This window comes from Pectinophora gossypiella, chromosome Z, assembly GCF_024362695.1.
Source record: "Pectinophora gossypiella chromosome Z, ilPecGoss1.1, whole genome shotgun sequence".
In the NCBI taxonomy this organism is placed as follows: Eukaryota; Metazoa; Arthropoda; class Insecta; order Lepidoptera; family Gelechiidae; genus Pectinophora; species Pectinophora gossypiella.
Genome location: NC_065433.1, coordinates 9,739,019 through 9,759,862, shown reverse-complemented (window position 1 = coordinate 9,759,862; position 20,844 = coordinate 9,739,019). Strand labels below are relative to the sequence as shown.

General features: G+C 40.5%; 3 protein-coding genes across 3 annotated transcripts; all 3 read left to right on the top strand.

Annotated features, from left to right (window-relative positions):
* Positions 1–772: 772 nt before the first annotated feature.
* LOC126380275 (uncharacterized) lies at positions 773–4,815 on the top strand. Its single transcript, XM_050029556.1, has 3 exons — positions 773–1,496; positions 1,572–1,703; positions 3,245–4,815. Exons 1-3 carry the CDS (start codon positions 773–775, stop codon positions 4,813–4,815), a joined length of 2,427 nt encoding a protein of 808 aa, XP_049885513.1.
* Positions 4,816–7,771: 2,956 nt separating this feature from the next.
* On the top strand, positions 7,772–8,485 carry LOC126379867 (uncharacterized). Its single transcript, XM_050028838.1, has 2 exons — positions 7,772–7,985; positions 8,318–8,485. Exons 1-2 carry the CDS (start codon positions 7,806–7,808, stop codon positions 8,483–8,485), a joined length of 348 nt encoding a protein of 115 aa, XP_049884795.1. The 5' UTR covers positions 7,772–7,805.
* Positions 8,486–9,669: 1,184 nt separating this feature from the next.
* LOC126380274 (uncharacterized) lies at positions 9,670–15,098 on the top strand. Its single transcript, XM_050029555.1, has 4 exons — positions 9,670–9,768; positions 11,082–11,243; positions 14,117–14,344; positions 14,937–15,098. Exons 1-4 carry the CDS (start codon positions 9,670–9,672, stop codon positions 15,096–15,098), a joined length of 651 nt encoding a protein of 216 aa, XP_049885512.1.
* Positions 15,099–20,844: the final 5,746 nt, after the last annotated feature.

Sequence of the window (20,844 nt, the reverse complement as noted above, 5' to 3'; positions counted from 1 at the left end):
GTAATTGAGCGTTAAGCTCTTGATTTAGGGTTCAAATCCCAGTGGGGACATATAAAAAAAAATCACCTTGTGATCCCCAGTTTGGTTCGGATATAACAGACTGATTATCCTACTGTATTATAGATTGTACGATGATCCATTCTTCGGAAGCCACATCAAGCTGTTGGTCTCGGTTACCGTTTGCTTCCCTAGGCATTACTGCTTGGCACTACCCTTCGAGTCATGGGAGATTTTCCTTTCCCGTGACACTGTAGTAAATTAGCAATCTCAAACTTGTTCTTATGGGGGACTTTAAAGCCAAGCAAGAGTAACGTAGAACAGGGTTCCAGAAGACCGATTATTCTAGGGGATCACTTCCAACTTCCCAGACCTAGTGACTTTTGCCTTCGATCATTGTCTGATGAAATCCATATCTGTCTACCTCCGATGAATGAACGTTCCATCGCAATTGGTTCATTGCAAAATGAACTATGTTTCCACGCTTCACCAAGCTATCTGCACCAACGTGATGGCCGTATTGCCGTCTATATTGGTAGAACCTAGAGTAGAACGGAGGTTCCAAACTATCCACAGAGCCGCGTTCCTTTATTTAAATCATCTCCTTACTGTAAAAATAGTAGGTTTAGAAGATTTAAAGTCACTTGTCAATTTTCAACTCTATGATCTTATAATCATTCTTTTGTTTGGAAATTGTCAAAATTCAAGAATGTTTATGAAATCGTAACAAAAAAAATTCAAAGTATAAAATTCCCATCCCCTCACCTACCCAGCGATGCCAAAGGATAATGACAGTCTCTTCCTCTTGGAGGTATTGATCGATAAAATAATATTGTCGAAAAGCCCATGTTTTTCGGACAAGGACTTCAGGACATGTGTGAATGTGTCATGTCCTTCTGTGGATCCTCTCGAGATATGTGACGACGATCCGGCAGCATGCGTCGGAAAAAGTGGAGGGCCGTTCGTGAAGACCTTTAACAGCGGCAAGTCCTGTCTGTTCTCCTTAAGTGAAGGAGATATTTCCGCAGCGATGTCGAAGTTCCCTATACAAGTAACAGTTTTTAAATCGCTGCCATGCGGATGCCTGCCCACAAAAATTCTTATGGGAGATGCGACTATAGATATGACGAAAGAATTCGTGCAAGCGAGAAACAAATACCTGGAAGATCCCACTGCTGTCAGTTTCCAAGCCCTTAAAGATTCTTTCCGACTTGTAGGGCAGGATGGTGCGGAGACAGGTGAAATTATTATGTTCCTCCGTATATCTTGTTTTGGTAAATTGATTGTGACAAGATTCCAGGGCACCGGAGCCATGGTTACTTTAGGAGCTGGCGCTATTACCTCTATTAATGATCGCTCATGCAACCCACCAAGAGAGATGCAGAGTATAGATGACCCATGCGTGTGCGGTTTGGGTCACGGTACTCGCGGGGGAGGTGGCAGCGGCCCGCCATGTACTGCAGGAGGACGACGAGGAGGATTCGGCGTTTGCCCACCAGGTGCGACAATACTATTTTTAACGTATGATTATAGATAAAAAGAATCAAATAACAAAACATTTTTTGTGCTTTCAGATCAAGATCCATACAACAGTATGCCGTGTGAAGAACCAGATGATCCATGCTACTGTACGGGCCCCAAACCCCAAATAAAACCACCCTTAGCTTGTAGAAATACGGACCCATATTGTCTACATGTACCAAAAGGTTAGCATTTTCACGTAAAGAGACCCGTTAAATCAAACTTAATACCTAATTTAAGTTTGTTCTGACGGATCGGTTTTACTTGTCCTTATCAATCGATTAATTCAGTTAATTCATGTTAATTAGGTGCAAAATACGCCATGTCTTTATCATTCCCCAATTATTCCCTTGTTAGTAGTAGGTACCTACATTTGGACCAAAACTTCTATAGTGACGACTGTGGGTAAAAGAATTACAATTTGTTGATGGCCAGGTCGCAGTAAACTATACGAAGAAATAGGAACGAACCTGTCTGGCAACGAGCTTAAGATCAAAGTACCCGTTGCTTCAGCTGTAATAAAGAAAATAAGTCAAACGCATTGTGCAATTCAACGCCCCTATGTGAAAAAGAAAGAGGAAGGACATGATGGTCCTTGTAAACCACCCTGCGGAAAGAATCAAATAAGTTTGGCTCTGCCTTCCGAAGCCACTTGTTGTAAAGGCTCACAGTTAGCCGACACACAATTCACTTGTACAACAGAAGGTTGCACTCAGTCTTCAAAACACGGCCAGCAAGCTGGAATCGCTCGTGGTGATACGAAGCACCAAGAACTTCCTAATCGTGATGCTTTTGTACTGAAGGTGGCAAAAACGGCCATGCAAGGCGACAGAAAGGTCAAATTAGAACTAGAGCTCGTGACGCCTACAGGGCCCAATAAGAAACAACCCGTTCAGAAAGTGAATACAAGATTGCAGTCTGATGAATGTACATGTTGTGGGGGAAGGCCTAGAATAAAGAGACATAAAAGACGATAAGGGCACACAAAAACCAAATCCACAGTTATCCTATTTACATTACTTAAATATTACTTATTAAATACCTATATAATAATCACATCGAGTAGTAACTAACCATTAAAGCTGCTAGGTAACTATTTATATATAATGTGCTTTGATAATTGTTATCATAGCCTGACCCTCACCAAATTGTACAGATTGCTGCCCGCCGGGGAACAAGATCGTATTCCAAATGCCCTCGGACACCTGTGGCATGAATCACAAGCAACGAGCGCATTTTAACTTCAATTCTGATGGTATCGGAGACATGTCCAGAGAAGACCCCGGTCAACTGATCCCAACCACTTCCGAGGATTACCCTGGCGTCGTATATGACTTTTCCAAGAAAGTTATAAAGCTTCGCGTTGGCAAGACCATAGAAATGCCAGGGCGAAGGTCGAAGCTCGAATATCAGTTCATAACACCCGTTATGACAGAAGAGAAAGTGGTCCCAGTCAAAGATACGCGCACAGCACAGTGTGTTGCTTGTTGTCTTGGTTGTTGTAACGCACCCATTCACAGACCTTAATATCTATGTACCAGCCTCTCCATATATTAATTTTAACTTATTGTTGTTCCCTGTCCTTTATTTGTTTTTAAATATTAAATTTATGTGTACCGTACATAAATATTTTATTTACTATTTCACCCCTTTTAAGCTCCTTATAAAGTCATTACATAAATCACCTAATCCATTTCAAAAATTAAGCATCATCAACTGGTCGTAGGTGCACTGCCGAGATTGCCGTATTATCAAGAATTGACGAAGCAGCAAGTGAAGAAGCTTAGTGTCCAACAAAAGCCGCAAACAGGATACCAGGACCAGGGCTTGGTGAGGGAGTACATAAGGATGTTCATGGAAGATTTACCAGATTCTAGCACATGTTCGTTAACTTCACTAAGTACATTAAGATCAAAAAGACGTAGTGTGAGCTTTTCTGATACTGTCGATTACGTATTGGGACATCGTGTCGAGGCTATTAACGATTGTGATAAGAAAGAAAACTTTTTTGGAAAGGAAACGACGGTCTACATGACATTATGGGATGTCGCAGAGAGTTTACGCAGTTGGGGCACTCAAGCTACCGCGTCCATTAACAAGTGCATACAAGTTCCTACTGCATCTGCTACTCCTGAAACCAATTCTTGTTGGTCGGCTTCAAATGCGTCCTGTACAAGAAGTGGTTCGCAATATCGCAATCAAGATGTATTCTTTTTTGAAAAGTTCCGGGGAATGGGAAATCAAGATGCAGCAAAACAAAAGCAAGGACAACCAAAGCCGCCAGCTATCAAATCAAGTGCTGGTAGCAACAAGACGCCCTGGAAACCACCACGAACAGTCCAAATGAACACCGAAGTTCAATCTAGTAAATCAACAAAAAGTTCAGCCTGTACGCTAACAACCTGTCCCGGAAGATCTGTTTGCATTGTACCTCCGCCGCCATGCCCGAATGGACCTGTAAGAGGAGACTTAATGGCTACAGTGTCCCATATAAAAATAGGACCGAGAGAACCCTGTCCAGTACACGGTAATAATCCATGCCAAGGTCCTGGTTGCGTTTTAGCGGCGTCCCAACAGGACAACGCCGCCGTTAAGGTCTCACAATGTACAAATCCTCGCAGAGGGGTTTTCGAGTTAGTTATTCGAAGAATGACCGGGGCGCCTCTTGCGAAGAATGAACTAATGTTGGAATGGACACCACCGCCGTGTCGCTCTTCCCCATGTGGTCCCTGCGCACCTTATACAGTAGCGTGCTATCCATCCGTCTGTCCACCATCAAGATGTAGATTGGTCATGTGCCGCCCGGCACCAAGCAAACCAAAATGCTGCAGAAAAGCATGTCAAAGGCCGTGCGGTGTGATGCCTTGTGGGCCCATACCGTGTCGTATAAGATGTAGGAAGTGCTGTAGGCCAGCGTGCAGTGGGAATCCTTGTCGGTACCCGCCTCCGTGCGGCAGGCCGTGCCCGCCGCGGTACTGCTCGCCGCCATCGCGCTGTCGGCCGTGCGGGCCCGTACCGTGCGGGCCCTCGCCCTGCTGCGCTGATAAACCTTGCAAAAGCATGCCCTGTTTAAAACCGTGCCCTGTGGGATACAGGCGTCCACGTAGGATTCGCAGCTATCCAAAGATAAGACCTCACCGCAAAGCGATATCTCCGTGTTTAAATCGATCAAGAGACTGTCCCGTCGCTCGCTGCCGCAGCCTCCCGGGCTGCAGCAACTGCTTCCCCTGCCCCCCGCGCCGCTGCCGCTCGGTGGGCCCCTGCAGAACGAGATGCTGCAAAAGCGTCTGCTGTTAACTGACCGATAACCAAACCCTAACCATATCTAAATAACTTAAACCCTAGTTCCCCCAATATTACCTTTCAGTGGAGTTGCAGTAGGTAGTTATTTTACTGAAAGCAGGTAGGCAATTAAAGAGCGCGGTGAAATCTAAGTAAATAAATAAGACAGTAAGTAACTACTTATCAAAATCATAACATGCTACCCTATTTGAATTTGATACATATTGATTCCGCCACTTTTGACTAAAAATTGACACTCAGTATCCACGGTGTTAAATTGCGATCCAAAAAATATAATATTAATGATCCATTAAATAGTCTTCAGCAATCTGCAAAAAATGTTTTGGTCGAAGTTCAAAGAACGTCTTAATAAAATTCAGTAGAAGTATATGAATGAAATTGACATTTAACATTTTATCGGCAAGGGTCCTGTTTGCTAAGAAATATGCACTTCTATAAAGTCCATTTAATATACCTGCGCCAGATTCAGCCAAAATGAATAACTACGCCGTAAGAGATTGATAAAATTATTAAGCAATAATAAAGATATATTTATAAGAAAGCCAAATGTTTCATTGTAATGGGGACTTCCAGGCGACGTTCCCCAAAACAATGTGTCTACACTCAGCGGGATCCCCTGTCTGGGAGACATAAGAGTGATGCAGAGAATTAGATCTGAATTTGTTCTACTGAATTATCCTGAAAACAGAATTTGTTCCGTTAAAAAAACGGAAATACAAAGTTTTCTAACCGACCTCCAGCCAGCGGGATATTTTCCAAAGTTAAGTCTGATGAACTAAAAATTGATATTAACTTTTAGATCTGTATTTATTCTGTTCAACAAAACAAAAAAAATACTTCTGACGTCCTTACTTCGGCTACAATCAAGCTGCAATGAAACCTCCAGTCAGCGGACTTTTTCTCTCACAGTTTTTTTTTTATATTCTACCCACATAATATCTTTCAAATTCTATACTTCTTAATTTAAGCACTAGATGTACGAATAGGTAATTTAAGTGAAATTATAGTCGTAAATAGGTTAATTTTTATTATCTTAGTGTAAAAGTTACAAAAGAATGTCATTGAGAGAAAAAGTCCGCTGACTGGAGGTTTCATTGCAGCTTGATTGTAGCTGAAGTAAGGACGTCAGAAGTATTTTTTTTTTGTTTTGTTGAACAGAATAAATACAGATCTAAAAGTTAATACCAATTTATACTTCATCAGACTTAACTTTGGGAAATATCCCGCTGGCTGGAGGTCGGTTAGAAAACTTTGTATTTCCGTTTTTTTAACGGAACAAATTCTGTTTTCAGGATAATTCAGTAGAACAAATTCAGATCTAATTCTCTGCATCACTCTTATGTCTCCCAGACAGGGGATCCCGCTGAGTGTATACACATCCCAAAACATGTGTCTCATGTCAAATACAGAACCGTCTAATTTCATGAACAAGACATGCATATTTTATCTTTGTTTTTGGGTACCCTTATTACACCCCTTGTTACACGCATTTCGGAACCTAGCGATACCCCTGGTGGAATCGTGGGTCTTTCGCAGTCTCGACACATCTTCCACCCATTATTATTCTGATCAAATAAAGAGAAGCAATATAGGTAGCAACATAATTCTATACGTATCTGATGCATGTATCAAGCAACAATTATTTTTATGTAAGTATATATAAGTATATGCCTCTGCCATTAGATTATATTTTTGAATAATTATGTACCAGAGTAATGAGAAAATAGGTTCACGTTAAATCTGAATAGCGCCATCTATATTTTTTTGGGGAACGGTTTTGGAAATTCCTCATTGTCTAGTTTTGTATATACCTAGTATTTGTGCGTTACGTAATGAAAAACTTCATTAAACCTGTATTCTACGTACCTACTTGTCTAAAATATTATTTTATGATAAGTACAGTCATGAGCAATATAATGTACCCACTTTAGGACTGTCGCACTAACATATTTGACATTTGTGAGACTTACAGTAGCTTACAGTTCAATTTGTCAAAAAAGTTAATGTGACATGGTACCAAAGTGTATAATACATATTAATGCTCGTGACCGTACCTATGCGAGTTTTGGTTTCATTAGTAGGTAATGGAAATGGGAAAGTATGGAGGATAATTTAATGTAGGTACCAAATAGTATCAAAAGGGTGAATATCAAAATGTGTCAAGTTTGGTGGCGAACTGTCATATAATTTTTTCGTGAAAAATTGGGAAAATTGGGAATTGAACTTTTTCTTGTCGGAACCGAGGATCCTTTTGGATCTTTTTCATGTCGGAACCCAATTTTTCACGAAAAAATAATATGAAATTTCGCCACCAAACTTGAAATTTTGAGATTCACCCAAAAAGGTATTGAACTTCGCACTTGTTTCGCACTTGATCCAGGGGTTCTGACGCTAACAATAAAGAAGTTATTAAGTTTTACCTATGACTCGGTTCAACTGGTTGAACATATAGTTGAACTTTGTGGAATAGACCGATACTTCATCTAGAACAGAAAAATGTACAGCTACCTACCTAAATCCGTATAAAATGCACCTCAATCCCTTTATAAATTACTAGGTGATATACCCAACAAAACCGGTGGTGCGGTGGGTGGGTAATACCTGTTTACCCTGTACCAACTGCGTCAATTAAATATCGATTCTTTTAATCGATAATATTAAAATGAAAAATAATATGCAGGTTCGATGCAATATATAGTGTCAGTTCTTTTTCTGGGAGCGTAATATCGTGGCGCGGACCCCGCGGAGGTCCATGTTGCTCTATGCGCGGACCTCTCGAACTTAGGCTCAAAATATTCTTCTAAAGCTTCTAAACCTATTAAAAACTATCTTCATCCATAAATATTATAGCATCTGTCAATCGTTCAGATTTTTCTAAAATGACATTATAGTCTTCTGGTTTCTGTGATTGCTTCATTGGAATTATCTTCGTCCTCCTACCAAAATTTTTCGTTCCGTAAATTTTTTTGTAGTGAAGTCAGAAAATGACAACTAGGCAAAGAGTACCGCCACCACCTCAGCCTGTGCCGTATCCCCCGCCCCCGCCAATAAAGCCGAGACAAGGGCCCTGCCCCTACCTCTGCAGTTTGATACCTACCGATGTTCCTGAGCCTGAAAAAACGCAAGCAGTACTGCATCCCGGGAAAGATGTATTTGTCCTAAAGGTAAGCCTTGAAATCTTGCTCCATTGTGCTGTTACTGTAGCATTGTACAATTATTGTATTATTTTGTAACTTAGAAATCTTAGGGTGAGAAATTACGAGGAACGTAAGGCACAGACGGTTGCTGGCAGCGAAGGGCAATCCTGCTATAAAACGGTTGTGTATCTAACGTTTATTTACAACGCCTCGCTTTTAATATAAGTACTTAATATGTAAACATTTTGAAGCGGTAGCGCGCCTGCTCGTCGCCTGTGTTTTACGCCGCTTAATATGTACTAATAATCTATAAATCACGCCTTAAAGAATCATTTATTTTAAATGTTTCATATGTCTAGGTAGCGAAGGTGGGACTTAATCGCGAACGGCGCTGCAGAATGGAGCTTGAACTAGTGACACCAAAGTTTCCTACCAAGCCCGAGCCGTACCGCGTGGATACCCGAGAAACGCAATGTGAACCGGAGTGCGACTGCTGTTGTACAAAATTAAGGCGAAAGAAGAAGTAGGGAAAGTCCCGGAGAACCTCTAAACCGGGACTAAACGGTTTAAACCTGCACCCAAAAACCGTACCTTATTCTTCTGTGTAAAAATTTTACAAATTATGTATTGGAACAGGAATACTTACTACTTACTTACTTACTTAATAAAATTAAAATAAGAGGTTTGTGTTTTCGTCTTTAGAACTTATAGGACTCTGGTTGATTCCCTAAAAATTAGTTTTGTGACAGAGCCCTTTGGTGACTAAGTTTGGTGAAAACAAGTAGCGGCGAACCAAATCAGCAGTAGCTGTGATGTTCATGCTGTTTACGATAAGCAGCATGAAACTCACCGGACATCAGAAGGTTCCAGAATTCTAGCCCTTTATTGTCAAGCGTTATAGGTACTTCATCATCAGCCCATTAACATCCCCACTGCTGGGGCACGGGCCTTCTCTATGGATGGATAGGGAGATCGGGCCTTAACGACTGCTAATGCAGCCGGGACCAACGGCTTAACGTACCTTCCGAAGCACGGAGGAGCTCGAGATGAAAACTTTTTTTGTGGTCACCCATCCAATGACCGGCCTTTGCGAAAGTTGCTTTACTTCAACAATCGCAGACCGAGCGCGTTAACCGCTGCGCCACCGAGCTCCTCAGTTATTTAGATATTGCTATAGGTACTTAGATATTGCTAATTACGAGGTTAGGTGATGTAGCAATACCCCGTTGGAACGCAGTCTACACAAGACACAGGCTACATTGCGCGGAGCGGGAAGGTGTGAGACGTCACATTGTGGTAGTACCAATTTGTCGATAAAATAACTATCGATAAATTCAACAATTCGTTCAGAGAAATCAGGCAACAAATCGAATTTTGGCTGCAAACGCAACGCAAGTAGTTAATAGTATAACGGGTTTGTCGATGTGCTACGATCAAAATGTTTCTTTCTGCGCCATCACCATAGACTGATAATAAAAACTTGAGAAAACCATATTTTTTCTTGGATTTGACCTCTTTTACTTATTTCATAGACTTATCATTTCGCGACTTCTTTTGTGTCACAATCTAAATTTCATGAGCGTACAACAAGAATCGAATCGAATTGAATACATTTAGCTTTCGTTATTTTATTAGCAAAATTACCGGGTTTTTATCGATTACACGCTTCAGTACCTGTATGGTAGTTTAATTCAGTAGGTAAGCAGGCAGCATGGCGGACAATGTCTCGACAGGGACACAAAAGAAAACACCAAGTAAAAAGCCAAAGAAACCATACGAGGAAATTGGTGCCATGTTTAATGGAAATGAGGTGAAATATCACTATCAATTTCTTGATGATATTGAGTAGCAGATAAAAACTAATTGGATAATAGACAGGCACAACATCATACTTATTGGCCACTAAAACCCCGTGAACTTCGTATCACTCTATTCCATATTTTCTCACGATTTATACCCTGGACTACGACAAGCATTTCAAAACCAAAATCAGTCAAATACACCCAGCCGTTCTCGAGTTTAGCGGGACAAACGAACAGCAATTTTTAATAATGTACTTAGAAGACGATTTTCAGTTTTAGTTTCAGCAAAAAATTGGTAATAATGAATTCCAGTCCTTGATGTGGATTTGTTCAAATGAAAACATCCTTGTACTTAAGTACCGTGTACTTATCGTTATAGAAATATCTGAAGTTGATTGTAAATAGACTTGCATCCATGAAACTACTGCCACCACTTTCCGCTGTAGGTATGTGAGTTAAGTAGGTACCTATTGAATATCTTACGACTAATAAGTAGGCTGAACCTTTAAATCTAAAATGTTAAGATCTAAAATGAAGACATACTTAATACACATTTAGCAATTTCAAAAAACAGTCTAACACATTGACGCGTCCCCATACAAAATGTTTTGACTTCCTTGTAAGTCCCGCATACGACTTAATTTTTTATACGTCCTAAGCTGAATAAGCAGATATTTTTGATTATTTGAATATTTTTGCTAAACCTTCAGTCACTTCAGCCTTCAAACAGGTGGACAGTAACATTCATCAAACAAACCTTTGCTAAGTTACCCGGGATCCAAGTGGAGCACTCGCCCTTAGTGCGTACCTGATCGTTTCTTAGTGATCCATATATGGATCACGGACGTATGGAGCTAGTCCGTCATGACCCGTATATGGATCACTGGACTGTTCACGTGCGGGTTAAAATGAAGTAATAAGTAGTGTAACCAACCCATCAATAAATAAGTGAACCACGTTTCAGTCGACTTCTACGTTCACACACAGTCAGTAGTCGACACTTAGTAGGTACTTTTTGATCCTGCCTACCTACGAAGCCCATCCAGGACATTGTCAATAGATCCAGGTTAACCCCCTCCACACTTTATGTACTTTCACTGGCGTATTGTAATAAGCACACGAGAGCATGCATCAATTTCCAGGAAGTCATGTTCTACTTTGCAAAAGCTGATGCACTCTATAATAGCACAACACTTCTTTCACCCTCAGATTGCCTGGCAGAAATTGCTGCTTAGCAATAGGGCCGCCTATTGTGCTCATTTTATTCGTCGATTCAATAAAGAATTGACTGAACACTTTTGTTACGAATCCTTGTTACCAGATAAAGATCCGGGTACCTAAAAGCACGTCAAAGCCTCCAAAGCTGACTCCATCACAGATGAAGTTGCAGCAGGAATGTACCTGCGAAGATGAACGGTCTGTCTGCTCTGAAGACTGCGGCATAACTCGCGGAGCCGACACTGGCAATAGTCTTGACTTCCAAGTAAGTAACGCTACCGTAATTGCTCTTATGACTACTAACGCGTACCCGATGTACGAAGGACGTAATATACGATCCCGACGACCCGATTACTCTAGCCAAAGAGGTGGCCAATCAGCTCGCGACACCAAACACTTCAGGACCCCGATACCGACCCCGCCAGCGTGGTCGACGGTTTCCCTCAGTCAGCGCGATTATTTTTTTCAAATATTTTTCCTCTCAGACGACGCGCTGACCCAACGTTTGCGCCCAACTGGGCACCCTCAGGCCTGTTGTCTTAAACGTTGTACCGGGTGAGAGCCTTCAGCGCTCCCCATTTGTCTGGCCAAGTAGTTAATGCCATCTGCGGCAAATCTACAATAAGTCACGTCAAAAAAAATCTATTATGTAAGCTATTCTAAGGTCACAAACAGTTTGAAGCTTTTGAACTAGTTAGCCTACTAGGGTCGTGTACTAAGTTCAATATAAATTATGAAATTCTGATTACTAAATTTTGACAAATCTAAAACTAACGAAAAACATTTTCTTTTTTACCGACTTCAAGAAAGGAGGAGGTTCTCAATTCGACCGTATATATACATATTTTTTTAATGTTTGTTCGGGGATAACTTCGTCGTGTTTGAACCGAAAAAAATCATAAATAAGTTACTTAAATAGAAAAAGCATTTTCTTTTTTCTATTTAAGTAACTTATTTATCAATTTTAAACAAGAAAACGTCGCGTTTTTCTATGACGTCACAGTGTACTTTTTCATACAAATTCCATAGTAATTTCGTGTTTTGACGTTTGGTAACAAATAACGTGATTTGACTTATTGGAAACTAGCCTGTTGGCTATTAAAATAAGTAACTTATTGAAGAAACAGGACATAAAAACTGAACATACTTACTGAAAATACGCCTATCGTTCGGTAATTTAATGACTGTTTCTTATTTGACAGCCTCTAACAGCCGCAATTTTCGTAGTATTATTGTTTTTTGTTTGTTTGACAGCCTCCGTGGTCTACTGGTTAGAGCGTTAGGCTCACGATCTGGAGGTCCGGGTTCGATTCCCGATGGGGACGAGGACGAGGGCACGTTAATCCGTTGGTCCCGGCTATTAGCCGTTAAAACACCTCCACCAACCCGCATTGGAGCAGCGTGGTGGAGTATGCTCCATACCCCCTCAGGTTGATTGAGGGGACGCCTGTGCCCAGCAGTGGGACGTATATAGGCGTAATTTATGTTATGTAGAATTATTGTTATTATTATTGTTTATTGTATCGTATTACTTAAGTAAAGTTGTCAATACAACCGCCGCCTCGCCCGAATGCCTCTAAGATTAACTAATGTCGCCAACGTGGTGGTGTCACTGCGCAAGCTGGTAAACGAAGCTTGCAAGTCCGTTTTTTACTTGACCACTGTTAGCTATTAACATCTCATCATCATCACCAGCCCATTAACGTCTCCACTGCTGGGGCACGGGCCTTCCCTATGAATATGGATAGGGAGATCGGGCCTTAAACCACCACGCGGGTCCAGTGCGGATTGGTGGTTATTAACGACTGCTAATGCAGCCGGGACCAACGGCTTAATGTGCCTTCCGAAGCACGGAGGAGCTCGAGATGAAAACTTTTTTTTGTGGTCACCCATCCTATGACCGGCCTTTGCGAAAGTTGCTTAACTTCAACAATCGCCACCGAGCTCCAACATCTACTATTTGCTAACCTGTGGCTACACTCGCCCCTCATAAACTTGATTATAACCAATATTGTGAAGTCAGATTTAGTAAAGTAAATTCAATAATTCGTTTAGAAATTCGCCGTTGAGCAAGTGGTGGTTACAAACGAAAGCGCCTGGAGTTAATGTCACCTCTCGTTTACGCTCCAAGTGACAGTATGATCACAAATTGTTGATCTATTTCGTCAGAACACTCGCAATGTATCTACCTACTTAGATAGGTAACACGGGCAATCACTTGCCGAAGGTCGCCGAAGCTAAGATTGCAAATGTCTCTAATGCTTACTGCACACAGACCCGGGAAGAAAAAAAAGAAAGGATATAATCTATGACATGGTCATAGGTTGCCTGGAAGAGATCGCTACCTTAGACAAAGGTCGCCATTTGTACTTTTGTCTCATTTGTATTCTATGCAATAAAGTATTATTGTATGTATGAAAGCGAAATTTCAACTCTATGTGCGTCAAACCTACCTGCTGTTAATATTGTAGGCAAATAGTAGGTCATTTCATTACTGAAAATCTTATTTTCCAAGAATATTTACAACTTCCCCCGCACCCTATCGAGTCACCACCACACACTGCCTTTAGTATTCCGTCGAGTACTTTTTCATCAAGTCATTACTAAAAAGAAAATGCATAAAAAAATCATACTTAATTTGGTGTTGTACTTTGCGCCTAATAGGTACTTAGTTGTAAACTTTGAAAGCCTTATTACAGGTAGCCAACTACCTAAACTTACTAATGTTTGTCGATATGGTCGATATACTTAGTGAAAGATACAATGACACTGCTAAATACGTTTGGATTGGAATGTCACAATAAGTACTCGTATAAAATTACCAGTATCTTGCTTACGTACGACTATTCGTAGGATACTTTTTAAGCACGGACTTAGCGTGTAGGTAGATATAATACTTACTTAATTTATTTAGTCAAAACAGCGGAAAGAAAGGTAGTAAGGAAATCTAATACAAAGAGGTAAATTTTGTAAGTTTGTTTGTAGGAAGTAATCTCCTATTTAAAGTACTGGACCGATTTTGAAAATTCTTTTGTCAGTAGATAGATGCATTATTCATGAGCGCTAAGCTACATCTATAACAAAAATCTACGCGGCCAAATTAGCGGACGGATAGTTAGTTATGTGTGACCTTGACAGATTCCTGACGACCTCTGTGAGGGGCTTAGCAACAGAACAGCGCTGAACTCTGAACTAGTGTACTGCAAGAAAGAAGGACACGACACACTGTGCAATATCTGCAACGTCACGCCCAAAGACGCCCCGAGAGGTGTGCAGGCGCAGAAGTTACTGCACCCGGACAAGGATGTGTTCATATTGAAGATCGGGAAGCAAACTGATGAGCCTAACCGCACTGGTAATATTGAGGTAAGAATTTGTATAACCTCTTCTTCGTTCGGTCGTAGAATAAGGAATAACACTACGTATAGAACGGCAACTCTCCGCTCCCAGCGGGTGAGCTAGGTTAACTTCACTCCAGACATAATTTAGTCTTCAATCTTATCGTACGACAACGTCAATGTGTGATGTCTGCCTAAAACGAGGTTGTTTGTATGAAGTGTCCGTGGTGTGGTTCGGTGACGTGGTGTCAGGATTATCATTGAGCCGCATAAGGACTACCATGGCTCTTGCATAAATAGCAAGTGTAACAGCTTAACGTGCCTTTTTAGCACAGAATCTTCTTATTCGCACAACGGACAGTATCCTATTCAAACTAGATCGGTCTCACATCGGATATTGTTATTTGATTTCCATTCCATTCCGCCTCTGACTCAACCCGAAGCAGCATTGTGGAGTATACGCCCTTTGACTTTTTTTTACTTAACTTAGTAGATTTGCCATAAGAGGCGTTGACTACTTGACCGGAGGCCTGTGCCCAGCAGACGTGGGACTTAAACAGAGTGTTAGTGACATCAACACCCTGTATAGGCTGTTTATGTATGACTCTCCATCTCGGTAGGTGGAGTTGGTGACACCTCGTGCTCCCGCGAAGCCGAAGCCAGCGATGCACAGCTGCAAGCTGATTCAGTGTGAAGAGTACGACATCCCGTGCTGCATGACCTGCCGCAACTGTGGTCCTGGCATCCCCAGGAAGAGAAAATGCAAACGCAGGTGTTATTAGAACTTCATTAGGTACATTTTTGGTTTCGCGCGTTTTCGTCAGTGAAATTGCTCTCGAGTACATTTTTTTTTTATATGAAACAATAAATAAAACGATTATCATTTGTAATTTGACGTAGGAATAGGTTCTTACCGAATCCAATTAATATTTAATACAGATGATAATATCTACTTACATACCTTTTTGTACTAATGCATTATTATTATTAATACCATCGCTTACTGTGATTCCGGTGTTCAAAATAAAATGAATTATTGTAACTAAGAAAAATAGTAAAAATAAACTTTTATAAACTGCCCTGTCTGTTTTGTATATCTACCAAGTTCAGTTATATCCATCCATACATTCCATAAAGTAATTTTATTGTAATAAATAGGAATTTTGACAGTGGGTGTTGTTATACCACTAACCTGGAGTGCAGCAAAGTAGTCATAAGGCGGTTGTGTATTTAGCTCACGATTTGGAGGTACCTGGTTCGAATCCCGGTGGGGACATATCGCAAAAAATACTTTGTGATCTCTAGTTTGGTTAGGACATTACAGTCTTACCACCTGATTGTTCGATGATCCGTGCTTCGAAAGGCACGTTAAGCCGTTAGTCCCGGTTACTACTACCGGGTAGCTCCGGGATTCAAACCCGGGACCTCCGGATCGTGAGCCCAACACTCAACCACTGGACCACGGAGGTCGTCATTGTCATTGCAAGCTGATCACCCGATTATCTGAAAGTAAGATGATCCGTGCTTCGGAGGGCACGTTAAGGTATCAGTCCTGGCTACTATTTAAGTACGTATAAGGGGTTGATGAGGTCGGTCATTGATCGCACAACTCACATGAGAGAAGAAAAAGGAACCTACTTACCAAACTACCCAAAGCGATATAAGTGCTTACGCCCCCCAGAACATGAGGTAATCTGTGTCCAGTAGTGGGAACGTAAATAGAATGATTATGTCAGATATAGAATCTGCAAATGATGCAAAATGTTGCATCAGAATGTTGGACGGCGGGCACTGACCTTACATTCCTCATCAGACCATGAACTTGTCCAAAATGTAACCTTGAATTCAATCACAAGGTTGGAATAATGCATTTCACTGGACGATATACAAGGCACAACAATTGTAACAAGTTTCCAACTAGTAAATCAGTTACTTTTTATATGGAAAAGCACACAGTGACGTCATAGAAAAACGTGATTCAATGTCGGACTTATTATTACTTACATTCATCTTGTAAAATTCATAAATAAGTTCAATAGAAAAATGAAAATGTTTTTCGGTAGTTTTAGATCTGTCTTTATTTAGTACTTAATCGACATTTCATAATTTATCTTAAACCTAGTACACGACCCATTTATTAGATAAGTAGATAGATAGAATCTTTATTTAGGTTTAAGACGATACATAAATTTGTTAATATTAAAATTTGAACATATATGAAATGTAAGACTTAAAACTAAAAAGGGTACACATGAGGGACAATACGACGCCGATTTTCAGCCAGACCCCTAAAAAATTATACAAAAAACTTAAACAAATCAATTATCAGCAACAGACTCCGTGCTATTAAAATAAAAACATTGTACGTACTGTTCATATAGATGCAGATAGATGTGTGTCTAAGAGCGCTGAGTGTGTATGTTATTTATGTGAGTATCTGTGTTACCAACTAGCCCTACGATAACATCTTGGGATCGGGTGTATAAAGCCCACTAGGTGATCAGCGTGTGATATTGTAAATGTATAAATGCAGACCTGTATAAACTACAGGACCACATTCACACACCAAAAGAAGTAAAGACAAGATTAGGGTTAGGATATCTAAAACAGCAGAAATACATCAGCAGCATCATTCACGCATCATCAGCATCATCATCGTTGTACGCTACTGCTCGTCTTTTTATGGTACAGGATATCGAATGTATTTTTGTTTTAGGTTTAAGTTAACATCTCATCATCATCAATCATCACCTACTAAGAACTCTGTGCTTGATTTGCATACGTGTTAGTGTGTTATGCTATGTATACGTATATAATCTTGTACTATGCAAGCGAAATTCTGTCCAAGGTCTTTTCATTACTTACACATAAGCACACCCCGGACACTTCATACAAAAAAGGTAATTTTCGGACACTACACAATGACGTTGTCGTACACGCGCAACTCTGTGTGTGACGTCTCACGCCCCTACAATTGAAGACTAAAGTAAGACCGAGAGGGGGTGAAGTACCTAGCTCAGCCGCTGGTGGAGAGATGAGAGTTACCGTTGTACACGTGGTATATAGGTCCCGGCAAACTTCTTGAGCATCGACCTTGACTGCGCACAACCGAATTTTAGATCTCTTTGGTGGTGCGGTACGAGGCGCGGGGGCGGGTGAGTCCCGCATCGACCGGCTATTGGTAGATCAGTCGAGACTTCCCCCGCGCACTCTGTCTTCGTCCCTTTGACTCCCGAATGCACTTGCGTGCAGTAAAACTGTCACGTTTTTGTTATTGCTCTTTTGTTAGTTTTTTTTGTTATTGCTCATTTGTTTAAGTTTAAGAATTAGTTACTAGCACGAGGTCTATGTCTACAGATCCAAAACCTAGCACTAGCTCTGGTATTGCTGGTTTCAACCTCATGGAAGGAATATCATACTTACCTGACGATTAGTTTTTTATGAAATATAATAATATAATATAAGTTTTAATAATCTATAATAATATAAGTTTAGTTTTATTTGCATAATTAAATAATATTATTATATTATTATTATTGTTTTTTTAAGGAAGTTAAGAAAATAATCAAAAGTTCATTTTTTTGCACGGAAGTGTACGTGCGCGAACTTACCCCCACTACGACACTCGATGCTCAAGAAGTTTGCCGGGAGTTATATTATGTCTTATTCTATGACAAGTTCACATGACATACCATAGCTATGTTATGTCGCGAATACCTCCCGAAGGGTTTAGACATAGGTGTGTACCCCCAATGCTCGCTCGCTAGCTATGTTTAAGTACCATGTAATAATAGGAGGCGAGCCTGTTACCATTAACATTTCTTAGAAGCTCTAAGTAGTAATAATAGAAGGTATAGCAGCGGTAACTAACGCATTTTAATGAATTGCAAAACGAAACAGCGTTTGAGTAGGTCAAAGTTATTTGAGTAAATTACTATTGGCCGATTGCCAAGGAGTAGCGAACTCTAATACATCATCAAGAGGTATGTACATCATCGTGCATAGGAAAAAGAACATCTTGGCGATTATCACACGAAACCGCGCACAGGCGCGGTTGGCGGTAAAGCGGTTCTTATTTCGCATTGACTTGCATGTAATATATTGATGTCTAACACACGAACTTCGCCTTGCCGCGCGGTTCAGCGGCGCTCCACGACGACAGCGGGGTTTCCATTGACGCGGAGATGGGCGGATGTGCGGATTTGACCAATCACAGCGTTCAAGAGAGCGAAAAACGAAGACGCTCTGTCACTCTCTCCCTCTCGGTAATTGGTCGATTCCTGAACATCTCCGTTCATCTCCGCACAGCTCCGCGTCAATGGAAACGCAGCCTAAAAATCGCTTCAACGCCGACCGCGTAGTTGCGCGGTGTGGTGCGATAATTGAGCTGTATTGTATCCTCATTTTTTTACCTTTGATGTGTTTGGTCTTGGCCCCAGACTTGCCCGAAGGTATTATGGTGCGAGCTGGCCCAGAATGTCCCTGTTCACCTCTGGCCTTGAAAGCACCCGGGTTATATGCATTCGGAAATACAGAAGACGGCAGAGAATTCTACTCCTTAGCAGTGCGCATAATGAAGGACAATGCGAAGCGTCATCTCTACACTCACTATATGACTAATCAAATGAGAAACGCTGAAGACTCACCTCAGGTAAAAGCGTTCAGGCATTGACTACTAGGCCAGCCGGTGTGCCAAGACTCATATCATAATTCGCAAAAGTCTAGTCAAGGTTACTCCAGTGACTAAAATGTTTGAAGGCCTTGAATATACGTTAGTCGTCAATAATACGAGTATTTTACAGTACACTCCTACATGATATGTGAGATGACAGAGGGCAGCAGTAACTGTCAGTACTATTCAGAGGCGGAGCACAGGAGTCCTAGTATGGCTTTGAAATAAACTACTCTGGCCGTCACACCACTCGCGTCAGACAGAGTACTGCGGGGCAAAAGGGAAACCACTGCCCTATTTTTCCCTAAAAAAGTAGCATGGAAAATGCTACACCGACAAGAGCGTGGCTCTTAAATTGATGATGATGATGATGACTGGTACATAAGCTGGTGCGGTGACACTTCTTTTACCTGGAGATATTAGTTTCACGATTTCGAGATAGAGTTTTGCATTTATTTGGCAATCGCTCTCGTGATATTACAGCTTTTAAGAAACATTATTTTATAATTACCACAACTAATACATAAAAATCAATTATAAGTAAGTACTTACTTACAATTAGTTTTTATTGTGTTTTTATGTTTTCATAGCATTCACCCATGCTTAGGGAAACTCGCAAAGAGAAAATTAAATCGAGAAAGTCTTTTGATGGTTTTATTGACTGTACCTACCTAATCTTTATATCAGCAAAGAAATGAAAATTGATTAACTAAGTAATGTTTACAAACTTCGAATACGTGTATTTTAAAACATTCTATCGTTTTGTGGAGGGGAGTGTAAGTTTGCAAGTGTGGCCTATCTTCGAATAGGTAACCGTTTTGTATTAAATTATAAGCACATGTATAGCAAAATGACTAGATATCATTTCGCCTAGTTTGTAACTATGTCATTTAATCGAGTCATTTAATCGTCCTTAATCTTTTCCGGGAGTTTTTTTTTAAGTTTAGAGATTTTTCCTGCTCTTTCCGAAAATCAAGGTGATGTCTCTAACAAACGATAACATACCTAAAGATCCTAAATTACTGAGGTCACATTCACTTTTTGAGAACTTTGATAATCAAAATAATCGATTTACCATTATATCAAAACGGACGGAAAAAATTTTAATTTTCGCTGAATTATAGTTTGACTTTCGAAAAGGTAACCGTTTTGTATTAGATAACTCTTACTTAGTAGCTGTTCATGCGAACCCAATGTCGAAAACTAGTAATCCCGATTAGACACATGATATGTAAAGGGCTTTATAACCTCTAGCTTCTTGGGGTTATTGTCTGAAATCTATTATTGCTTGAAAACCCTCTATTGTCCCCAATAAATTATTATTGGAACTCTAATTAATATAATTTATTATTATTAGTGAATAATAGTTATGATAGCTCCCTACCTATTTTAATTGGTATACTATTTGCGGTCTAGCATGGTGCAGAACAGGACAGAAATACAGATTAGATACAGCGCAGTGCGACGAAGACAGAAGTATACTTACATGTTGCTGTTGTATGGTGGGGTGTGATATTAGGATATGATAGTAAAATCGCATCTGAATAGAGCGCATAATACAGATAACACCACCACTTTCCTGCTCATTCACTTGACCTCAATACTCAATTATTTATTATTATACAGGGAGTTAGTGACATCGTAACGAATACTGAGGGGGATGATTCAGACCATGATTCTGAGTTAATATCAAGTAGAATTTTCCGTCGTCACTGACACCCCGTACAAGTACATACAGGTAGCCATACAAATAGGTATGGGTGTTAGTGACGCCGTAACGAATACTGATAGGGATAGTTCAGACCATGATTCTGAGTTGATATCAAGTGGCATTTTCAGTTGGAAAATTCATGAAA

Coding starts and splice junctions, on each gene's coding strand:
- LOC126380275 (XM_050029556.1), top strand. CDS start 773: ATGCCAAAGGATAATGACAGTCTCTTCCTCTTGGAGGTATTGATCGAT. Junction 1,497..1,571: donor ATTCGGCGTTTGCCCACCAG/GTGCGACAATAC, acceptor TTGTGCTTTCAG/ATCAAGATCCATACAACAGT. Junction 1,704..3,244: donor TTGTCTACATGTACCAAAAG/GTTAGCATTTTC, acceptor AACTGGTCGTAG/GTGCACTGCCGAGATTGCCG.
- LOC126379867 (XM_050028838.1), top strand. CDS start 7,806: ATGACAACTAGGCAAAGAGTACCGCCACCACCTCAGCCTGTGCCGTAT. Junction 7,986..8,317: donor AAGATGTATTTGTCCTAAAG/GTAAGCCTTGAA, acceptor TCATATGTCTAG/GTAGCGAAGGTGGGACTTAA.
- LOC126380274 (XM_050029555.1), top strand. CDS start 9,670: ATGGCGGACAATGTCTCGACAGGGACACAAAAGAAAACACCAAGTAAA. Junction 9,769..11,081: donor CCATGTTTAATGGAAATGAG/GTGAAATATCAC, acceptor CCTTGTTACCAG/ATAAAGATCCGGGTACCTAA. Junction 11,244..14,116: donor GCAATAGTCTTGACTTCCAA/GTAAGTAACGCT, acceptor TGACCTTGACAG/ATTCCTGACGACCTCTGTGA.